The following is a 10866-nucleotide window of genomic DNA, read 5'->3' on the forward strand; positions in this document are numbered from 1 at the left end:
AAACAGGTCATCAAACAAAGCTTTGTCATGTTGGGAGTAAAGATTTGTGTAAGTAAGTAAGTAAGTAAATAAGTAAGTAAGTAAGTAAGTAAAATTTTATTTATAAAGCACTTTTCTTAGAAATGACTTCACAAAGTGCTGTACAATATAAAAATACACAATACAAGAAAAATATCATGGAGCCGTCAAGTATTTCCTGAGCTGAGTAAAGTAATTAATATGGCTGTGTATTGCCAAGAAATTGGTGATATGATGCACGACAAAGGAAATGTAATCAGTATAAAGAGCACACCTAGCTTTACATGCATTAAATCTGAATAAAATAAATTCAATTCCTTTTATGTAATCCATTGAACACTGAACAGTGAGAATTGCATTTGTATTTCACATTTCTTCTTAGGTCTGTTCATTAAGCCTTAACTAAAAATGGATACATTATCAGGATATGAAATATTGCGATATTTCAGTGTATCGATATTTTCTTACATCTAATATCAGTAACATCACTCCTCACCTCCTCTCTTGTCTTGTCAAGCTCCGCCTCCAGGAGGGACAGACGTGTGTCCAGCTGTTGGACCCGGTGGCTGAGCTCTGTGTTGGTCCTGTTCAGAGAGGCCTCCTTCAGCCTCAGAGAGCGCACCTGCTGCTGCAGCTCCTCTTCCCGCTGCTCCAACAGCTTCCTGGGAGGAGGACAGTGTGGAAATAAAAYGAAGAGCGCCTCGCAGGGGAACAAAATAAAAATCTGTCACTGTTGAGGRGAGGTCACCTGGTGATGTGCTCCTCCTGCTGCTGGGCTCTCAGGGCAGCCAAAGTGTCAGACAGATCCCTGCTGTCCCTCTCCAGRCGGCTGCTCTCACCGGCCCGAGCCTCTTCTACACGCAGCTGGTGCTGAGCGCTCTTCAGCWGCTGCTGCAGCTCCAATACCTTTCATCAAAACCAAACCCCAGACTGCACTCAGACACATAAACTTTCATCCATTTCAAAGACGTGTTGAGATTATTATTTTTAAAATCCCTGACAGAAGCTGATTAGAAAGAAATCAAGAGTTACATTAAGAAAGGMAGAACACATGTTCCATCATCTCTAGAACAAATGGTCGCTCTGCAACTTAATATCCAGATAGGGATTAACTTCATTAGGGATTGAGGACAAATTAGGTCACAGACAGTATATCCCATTAAAGGGATCAATATGAGATTTAGATATTTTATTCATAAGCAGAGAAGAATAAAGGAATATACTGTCAGTATTACAAGGTCGACTCTCAGTTTGAACTGAACTCACTGAAGCTAAAACAGGCGGCCTGAGTGTGAGTCTGTCTTATTTTTAGTGTTACCAAGCTCACCAGCTGACGTGTGTCTTTATATTGTCATACATGCTTCATAAACAAAATTATAAAAATACTAATTAAAGGTCTAACATTCTTTAAAAAGACTGCATATTGAGTTTTATACCAGAGATTGTCATACGTTGAGAAATTATGACATTGTAGCCATTTTGGACAAAATTAAAAACATTATTTAGGATTCAAGGTTTCAAAGTGTTTGTCATATACACAGATGAAACATGTTTCCCTGAGCAATGAAATTCTTACTTTGCTATCCACAGTGACGCTAAGAGACAACCGATGGAAAAAAAAATGAACACTTAAAGGATAATAAGATAAAGGATAGGACAAAAGACCAAACTTCAAAAAGAGACAAAAATAGAGAGAATAGCATCAAGAAAGTGCAGATGTGTAACAGGTAACAGTCTGAAAGGTGCAAATGTGCAGTATTAATAGTCAGAAAATTGTCACATTCAGCTGTAAATATGAGTAATTTCATGTGATGTTAGACGTCACACTGACATTATGTGTTGTAAACACTCAGCAACTGTCACATGAAATTTTAGTTCAATATTTAACATTATATATTTAATCAGTTAGGCAGAGGCTAACGTTGGTTAGCTGTTAAAGACAACTAACAGCGGAGCTGCTCTCAGAATGGGACCAACATGTGGCAGCACTTACCTTCTTGTCAGCAGCAATGAGGCGTAGCCTCTCTGCCTGTAACTCCTCCTGCATGCTGGTGGCGGCGCCGCGCTTTGTGCTGTTGCGTGCCAGCTCCAGCTCCAGTTCCCGGACCTTCTGCTGCTGCCGTTCGCTCTCAGCAGCCTGAGTTTGGACTTTCTGTTCCACTTGCACCAGTTTGAGCTGGGCCTGTTTCAGTTCTGCACAAAGCTGAAGGGAACACATTCAAAATGGAGCGCTTTCGCTGGTGGGGGTGGGGGCAAAATACATAGGCAGCACTGTGCAAAAGTCTTAAATTATCATGCATTTCTTGAAGTAATGACAGAAAATAAGGCTTTTTTTTTTTAAAGAAAACCCCATCTGGATAACCATTTTTTAAAGGTCATTTTAAAAAGTATAAGAAAATTTGTTTATTTTTAGTGGCAACTTATAAAGAAAGGCTGACTTTTTCACACTCCTGGACATAGTACGCATGTCTACCCTGCTGAAGTTTATAACGCTGCTTTAAATGAGCTCATCTTGATAAGCATTCAAAAGCCTGGGTGACTAACAGAACGATTAAGATGGTGATTATGTGGTAAATATCAGAAGCAGACAGGAAGTTCGAAACGTGCTAGAGTTAAATACCAACTTTGAGTTTCTCCTGCTCCAGCAGCRTGTTGTGTCTCTTCAGATCCATGTTCTTCTCCTTCTCGTAGCGCAGCTCTCTCTCAGCTGATGTAAAGAGGCTCTGAACTCTCTGCACGTCCTGTTTCATCTGCTTAGCTTCCTCCGTCTTCTGGCTCAGCAATGAATCTTGGGACTGGAGATGGAAACAACAGCCAGTGTTGGGATGACCAGACAGGTAGAACAAACAGAAAAAAAAACTCTCAATTAATTTAATTATGACCGATATGAATCATCGAGTCAAATGGCTAATTATAAAGATGATATTCAGACCAGTTTGAAGTCTTTTTGAAGCATTGCTTAAAGTACAAAAGCTAATGCAGCTGTACCAATGTAAAAGCTGATTCATATGATAAACATACAGAATCAAAATAATACACGTACATATCAAAATAACATTATTATCTCAGGATGCTAGAGWGTGTTAATATCATTATGTACCTTAAGATGTGCCTGGGCTTCATTCACCTGAGCTTGAAGCACCATTTGGTGCTGAGAGGCCAGCTGCCGCTCCTCCTCCAGCTTATTCTGAAGACGACTCAGCTCTTTCTTCAAAGATGAAAGCGATGAACATCAGAGACACATWGAGTAGAAGAGGAAATTAATTTCCATCATGATTTATAGGAACATTAAAGCTTAGCGCTGAGAGATTTTCTACACCATCCTGCCCTAGTTTTTCATYATTTAACAAAAAAAAACTAGATCATTTCACTTAAACCTTTTGACAAGTAATACCAGGTATGTAAAGTTACCTGATCCAAACCCTCAAACTTGGCGTTCTGCACAAGACTGAGCCTCGATTCTGTTTGAAGAACTGTCTTCTGGCTGCGACTCAGCGCCTCCTTTGCAGAGGATAGCTGCTCTTGATGCAGTGAAAGCTCCTTATTAAGACGTTGTATCTCCAGCTCAAGTCTCTCTCTTCCCCCTTCGGCTGCGAGCTTCTTCTGCACGGTGGAGCTTAGCTCGGCTTGAAGTTCAGCCGTCTTCAGTCGTTCAGACGCCATCTCATCCCTGGAAAATGTGCACACATATGCAAACTGAGCCAAGCTTCATGGTCTTATCTTGTCCCTGGTCATAGAAAAACAACAGATGCTAACAGTACTAATCGTTTCTACCCAGAGAATGGTCTAAACTCAGGGCTAAAGTCTGCACTGGAAACCACCTCAGAGTGTTGTGTGTCTTCTGGAGGCTGCTGAGTTCRGCTGTCAGACGATCCATCTGTTCCTGCTGGTCCAAGTGAAACCTGTTTTCCCTAAAGTCTAACTGAGTCGGGGTTTTGTCTTTGCAGCGGTCCAGCTCGGTCTGAAGTCTGCTGTGGGAGCGCTCCATCTGRGCCACCTAAAAAGAGCAGAGTTCAACACTGGGGTCAGACAAMCTAAAAATCAAAGTTGTAATTAAACCAACATAACCATTTATTTTTAATGTGCTTATAGTGAAAATGTTTTTATGTCAGGTTCAAAAATATATAATAAGCAGAGAAGTAAAAGTGAACAAACCTTTTCCTCTAAAACTGCCTTTTCTCCCTTCACTTGAGTCAAGCTTTTGATGAGTGTTTTCCCTTGTTGGCATTCGGTCTGAAGCCCACTCACCTCAAGTCTCAGTTTCTTTAGCTCTCGCTCACCTATCTGCAAAGCCTTGAGAGTGGATAATTTTTGTTTTTATTGACAAAAGGTTTTACTCACAGTTCAGCTTAGAATTTTATTTTAATATATACAACATGCAAATAAATCCCTATCAAACAATGGAAGATTTGGTTCATGCCATAATTTGGTACAAATCAAACGATGTTTACACTTGTTCAAATGATCCGCACCAACAGGGCGATCAGAACTGGTTAAATGCAAACACTCCATAAATTCAACAATAACTCGTTGCACCGTCTTTGTATTTTTAAATTRCAGGCAGACATTTACACACGTTTAAAATGGTTTCATGCAGACGAATGCAGGCGGATGCTTTTTTTTTTTACCTCTTTATCCTTTTTGAGTGCCGTCTGGGCAGCACTGAGATCCAACTCCAGCTGTTTCCTCCACTCCTTCTCCTCGGTCAGGCGGGCCTCCAGCAGAGCCATTCTCTCCTGGGTGCTGTCCCTGAGGTGCTTTATGCAAGGTCAGAGGAGAGCGCTGTGCATTACAACGTTTTCATATAGATACTGACATTTAACTTTCCGTATGAGTCACAATCAATTTGTCACTAACGTTGAGGTCAAACCAGAGTAGTCTTAAAATGTTGACACATTACAGTGACATCATCGGAGGAAACGTTACTGAAACTGAAAAAAAGAGAGTAATTTCCTACCAACTGCAAATAAGACTCAGAGGGTTTAACATCCTCGCCGTTCTTCAGCATTTTATCTTGAGCGTCCTGCTTTTTCATCTCTGCCTCCAGGCTTTTGATCTGAAGAAGAAGCCATGAAAAAGATTGCAGAACTGATTTATAATGAGATATTTTGTTTCTTCAATATATATAAACTTGTTTTTAAATTGTTTCCTGCATAAAATAATATCTCATTTTACTACCCACTTACAACCAGTGCAGCAGTGCTGAGAAAGAACTACTCTCTGCCCATTACCCTTCTGTGCAGTCCTTCCAGTTCTCCCTCATGGCGATGCCGGTCTTCCTTGCTGGCATTCTGAGCCTCCCCCAGCAGGGCCTCCAGCTCCTCATTCCTCTCCTCCAGCTCTTCCTGTTCCTTCCGTAGCCGCTGGAGTTGCCGTTGCAACTCTCTCACCTGAACGAGTCCGTCTTCCACTGCCTCCTGACACCTATCAGGTAACAACCATAAAGAAACCATGATTTAAGTTTCAAAACTCTTCCATAAAGTCAACATAAATTTGTCAGATTCTAACACATGAAGAGGATCTACCGTTTGTGAAGTTGAGCCTTTTCTTGGACTGACTCACTGTTCTTGTCCTTCAGATCCTTTCTGGCTGAATCATTTTTTGTCAGCTACGCAAACACAAACCAAACAGAGATAAAGTAAGACAACAATCTTTGTGAGTTTCTATTTTAGGGGAGAAATATAAAATCAGCGTGTACAGACCTGATCCAGGAGATTTTTTTTCTCTGACTCTATGATGTGAACTTTCTCCCGGAGAGTCCTGTTCTCAGCATCCAGTTGGTCGTTCTGCTCTTTGGCCTGTTGCAGCTTCATCACATCTGTGAACAGAAATGTGACGTTACAAATGTATATTTTATGCTTCTTTTACATTTGGTATATTTTTTTCATTTTAACCATGCAACTTTGATCCAAGGGCAACAGGAGARTTAAAATGTGAAACTTTCATTTTACAAAATGCTTTTGCAAGCTAGTTCAAAAACAAAAGTCATTCACCAGCTTTCCAATAAAAATACTTGTTTAAAGCTTTATATAAAAGACATTTTGTGTGTTTTTAAGGTAATTTTCTATTTGTGTTTACATTACAAGTAGGTTGTAAACAAAACTACATTTAATAGAAAGGCAACAACATCATCAGAAAACGGAAAATGCTCTTAAAGTTTTAAGGAAAAAAAAGCACAATAAAACAGCTCTGACAATATCTGCACTGGACAAACATAATTATTCTTGACTGTAAGCAAAAGCAGCCTACGTCTTTAGGTCCTACACATTTATTTTAAAGATTGTCACCACGTGACAGCAAAAAACTACAACAGACCCATGTTTTTGCAAAACTGCATTCAGCACTAACACAGAGGAGACAAGAAAAAAGAAGAAGACAAAGAAAGGAAAAGAAGAAAGAAGGAAAGAAAGAAGACAAATTAAAAAAAAATTGCTCTGGAGAAGTAACTTCAATCTACACCAATCCATAGACTGTCTATGAATAAAATAAAATAAAATAAAATAAAATAAAATAAAATAAACATCTGTTTTCTAAGTTTATTCTAATTGATTAAAATATATGCACACCTTCCAAACCTACTTGTTCTGATTAATTAATAATAAATAAATWAATAAATTAATTAATTAATTATGTGTGACATTCACATCGCTCTGTCTCACCRCTGTGTTTCAGTTTGTCCACTTCTGTCTTCAGGAATTCTAATTCTTCAACTGTCCCCTGAAGCTCACATCCTGGGATAATAAACAGGTTTTAATCACTAAAAATACATTTAATGAKTCTTGCTATTTTTCTTAAATTAAATGTATCAAATAACGCAGCTGAATGTTTTTAGTTGACTGTAATAACATGTTTCTAATTGGCAGAAAAAAGGAGAAAAGTGAAACTCATAGTTAAACAATAACAGACATTTTTAATGATGGACACGGCAAGCTGTTCAGCCACTGACCTTTAACAGTACTTATGATAAATGTTACAATGTTCATGTAAAATAATACTATAAAGGGTGTACAAAGTTAAATATGGCATACCGAACATAAATCTCTAGTTTGTGCAACATACCACTAGTGTTTTGATTGTTGTTTCTGGCTTCATCCAGCTCATTGGTGAGTCTGCGGATATCCTGATGAGCCATGGCCAGCCTCCTGGACGCCTCCTCCAGATCTCGCTCCAGCCGCTGCCTCTCATCCCGATCCCTGGAAATCTCTTCACTGTGGGCCTGATGTAAAAACAACAAGGGGTAGATGGTTAGTGTGGGAGAAGAACAGCAAAAAAAAAAAAAAAAAACTGGCAGTTTGACCGGAGATGCAAGTGAGCCAACATGCAGTTGTGAAAACCATGCACTTTCAGGCAGAGGTTTGTCATCATTGCAGGCCTGAAGAGAAGGAAGAGACAAGTACTTATTTGGGTTTTAGTTGCAATGAAAGGCAAATTGAGGAAAATATACCCGYGCTGTTGCAACATTGGTGGTTTTGTTTTTTCCTCGTCTCTTTAAAAAGCTACATTTTTTATTTAAAAAAAGATGAAACAGAAACACAAAGCCAGAGCTGAGAGCATTTGGCATGCAGGAAGAACCACTTTAATAGGAAACAAAAAGTGAGCAGTGTTATTTCATATACATAATGATTACTGCTGAAACCCTATGTATGTGATACTGAAGTGATCCATGTCAAACATCTTCATACACATGCAACAACTGGTGCTTTTTATCATATTCATTGTGCAAAATATTTTAAAAGGTTGACACCCTTATTTTTGGTTTTCAACACAATACCGGTGTTAGTAATGAGTTAGAACCAGCTGTAAAGTGTAAACCTACAGGAGTCACATTGTGTTTGCTCTGACCAGACCTGTGCAGACCAAACAGCTTCTTCCATGGACTCTGGGATGAACACTGCTGAGAGGAAAAATCAGCGTGTGTACCATGATCAAGCTGTCCTTTACAGTGACCGAGGAAGTTAGGTTGGTTTCGTCTCCAAACTTCATTCGGCATAGATAATTATTTTAAAAAAAAAAGGTCACCTCACCTTTGTCATGCCGTCTACACYGGTCTTCTGCACGTCCTCTCTCTGCTGCTGTCGGTTCGCTCCCATCATCTGACAAATGTGATCCTTTTTAAAGTGTCACAAACCAGAAAAAAAAAAAACTTTTAAACCACATTTATATGGTGTCTTTATGTACTTTGGTTAGTTACCARTTACATTTGATTACAACTGTGAAGTCTATTTAAAATATTTAATGTGAGCGATGACTGCACTTTTATGATGCAAGAGGCCTACAGTTCAAATCAAGAAACTAAAAAAAAAAAACCCCACTGTATCATGTGTGACGACAGCTATGAAAACAGTTCGAGTAAAAGCTAAATATTTATATTATTTTTCAAACTCTAAATTCCAAATGCTTCTGAAGGCTTCCATTAAAAGAATGAAACTTAATGTAATACATAGATCAWAGAAATTCTATAYTTTAAAACACRTRTCAAACTCAAGGCCCATCTGGMYCGYGGGTCACTCCTACGTGGCCCACCAGGGGGGTACACCCCACCCCCAAAAAAATTTAACTTAACATGAAAATTGTTCCTTATATCAATGGTAAACTTGAAATTTATGATTAAATGCAACAAAATAAATTTAAAAGGTGAAAGATAACAACAACTGTCCTGCCCCTGAGCTGTTGGCTTTAAGTAACTGAGCAGTTTAGTTGGATAGCTCAGTATTAATGTCTAAAAATAAGCTGCTTTAAAGTCAGCATCAACCATAAACTAAATCTGCCATAACGCAGCTACTCACTAGAAACTCATCAGTGAGTAAAACTTTATTAGTTTTACTTTTAATAATATTTCTGTATTTGTTGCAGATTTAGTCAGTGACGTGTTAAAGAACTGTTTAGTCAAAGTTAAAAATGAAACATCAAAGTTCATTATAAGTGGCTCTTCGAGGGCCACCATAACACTCATGTGGCCCTCCGTGAAAATGAGTTTGACACCCTTGCTTTAAAATAACCAACAAATTTTGTTTTGTGTCAAAATGGTTTAAAGTTGGTGCAAAACAATAAGAAAATGGGTCAGTGACTTGGAAAATGAAGAGCATTAAACAAATTGTGTTGCCAATGAAAATTTTATTTATGTTATTTTTTCTGATCTCTATAAACTTGTGTTACTTTTTTTGGAAGAACTGATTCTTTTATTTATTTTATTTTTTACCTGGTGGTAGCAGTCTTTAAAGTTGCCAGCGAGACTCTGACTTTCCAGTTTGCCTTCAGCAGCCTCCAGCCTTTCCAACAGGGTGGCTCTCTCCACCAGCAGGTAAGCCACCTGCTCGCTGGGGCTGCTCAAACCCATCTCCCCCAGGTCTTCCTGAGCCAACATTTCAGCCAGCTCCTTACTCTGCGAGTCTTWAAAAAAAAACAGAATTCCTCATTAGTCTTTAACTACACAACATCTGAAACACCGTCTTCCACACAAACACAAGTAAATATCTAACTTAGGAGTAGTGTTTCCTGAAAAGCAAAAGTATTCAAGGTGCATTAAAAGTAGCAACAAGGATGCCAAAACCATTAATAATTTACTGTTTTCACCTTGTTGATGTTTGATCTGGTGAAGTTCGTGTCGCAACTCTTCGTTGTCCCTCTCATATTCTGCAGTCAGACACTCACGCTCCTCCAGCAATGTTCGAATATGCGCCACATAACTTTCCACCTGATAGTTTAAAAAAAATTAAAACCACATCAGCTATGGTCAGAAAACTATATATTTTTTAAAACTGTACTAATTGTAAATACATCAGAAGTTAAATAGCTCAAAAACTTGCTGCGGTGYCGTTTAGCTGACCCAACCCTTCCACTGAACCGTGAACCACGAACAGCTGAAGCTGTGGCTGCAACAGCGGGTCAACTGAAAGACGACTGAAACGTCTCACCTCCTTCATTTCGTTGGCCTGCTGGGTGCGTAACGTCTGCACCTCCTGGGTGGCTGACTGGAGCTTTGCCTCGCTGCTGAGCAGCTGCTGCCACAGATGTCGCTGCCGCTCCTCCACACTCGCCTCTGGGGGCAAACCATCCTCCTGAAGCCGCTTAGAAATTTGGCCCAGCTCCGTCCTAACCTGAAGAAACGGGGAAGGATTTAAACGTTTTGTGTGAAAATAGCATATTTATCCAACAGGTGTTAAAGTTAGATGTGAAGCTGCAGTGTATAAAAAAAAAATTTTTTTTTCTATAAGAACTGAGAAAAATCTATATTTTGGCAGACTGAAAGCTCCCTGTGTTAGTCTGAATATACAGTATATGGATACTGGTCGACTTTATTTAACATGTGAAAATACTATAAGATTGTAAATTGTAATACAAGTTGCAGCCTAAATAAGCATGACAGATTAATACTTACAGCTGTGTGGTAAATTTTCAGCATGTCAGTCAAACTGAACCTGATCTTCTTGATGCTCATAACACAACAGAGGCTAACAGCACTAACCACCTGTTACTGCACTTTATAGGGCTTGCAACGTGAGCTGAAACCATGCAGCCTTCAGACTGCCAGAGGAGCTGTCTCTGCTCCAAAAACATGCAGCATGTTGTCACAGACAACATGTCATGTCTCATGTGTCCCGTGCACTTATACAGGAAGCCTACTGGTCTATGATGGAACAAATGGTTAAAGGATCAGCTATGATTGTAAGACAAACTCAATCTGTGGATGCTTTTATTTGTTATATMTGTTGTCCTTTGTCTTGATTTAATCAATCAAAGTACTCGATGTAAAACATATTAAAAGTAGGGCTGTGAAATTTATCGAGTTAACTCTGATTAATTTTAGTGCTGCACGGGCATAGATTAAAAACTTTAATCGCGATTAAA

General features: G+C 39.1%; 1 protein-coding gene across 5 annotated transcripts in view; it reads right to left on the reverse strand.

The window, feature by feature from the left end:
• Positions 1-10866, reverse strand: part of ccdc30 (coiled-coil domain containing 30) — an 18788-nt gene that overhangs the window by 5595 nt on the left and 2327 nt on the right. For 2 of the 5 annotated variants that reach the window (XM_014017864.1, XM_014017865.1), the window contains exons 3-22: positions 9933-10115; positions 9592-9712; positions 9218-9408; positions 8043-8126; positions 7835-7912; positions 7078-7234; positions 6678-6749; positions 5721-5836; positions 5544-5626; positions 5250-5442; positions 4976-5074; positions 4647-4775; positions 4174-4311; positions 3840-4015; positions 3430-3688; positions 3119-3226; positions 2643-2813; positions 2012-2221; positions 767-924; positions 515-680 (exon numbers count right to left, since the gene is read on the reverse strand). In XM_014017864.1, coding sequence (XP_013873318.1) covers positions 515-680; positions 767-924; positions 2012-2221; positions 2643-2813; positions 3119-3226; positions 3430-3688; positions 3840-4015; positions 4174-4311; positions 4647-4775; positions 4976-5074; positions 5250-5442; positions 5544-5626; positions 5721-5836; positions 6678-6749; positions 7078-7234; positions 7835-7912; positions 8043-8126; positions 9218-9408; positions 9592-9712; positions 9933-10115 — 2892 coding nt within the window. The remainder of the gene's footprint in view (positions 1-514; positions 681-766; positions 925-2011; positions 2222-2642; positions 2814-3118; positions 3227-3429; positions 3689-3839; positions 4016-4173; positions 4312-4646; positions 4776-4975; positions 5075-5249; positions 5443-5543; positions 5627-5720; positions 5837-6677; positions 6750-7077; positions 7235-7834; positions 7913-8042; positions 8127-9217; positions 9409-9591; positions 9713-9932; positions 10116-10866) is intronic. The other 3 variants (XM_014017867.1, XM_014017866.1, XM_014017869.1) reach the window with 3 other exon arrangements.

Source organism: Austrofundulus limnaeus, unplaced genomic scaffold (genome assembly GCF_001266775.1).
Source record: "Austrofundulus limnaeus strain Quisiro unplaced genomic scaffold, Austrofundulus_limnaeus-1.0 Scaffold178, whole genome shotgun sequence".
Classification (NCBI taxonomy): domain Eukaryota; kingdom Metazoa; phylum Chordata; class Actinopteri; order Cyprinodontiformes; family Rivulidae; genus Austrofundulus; species Austrofundulus limnaeus.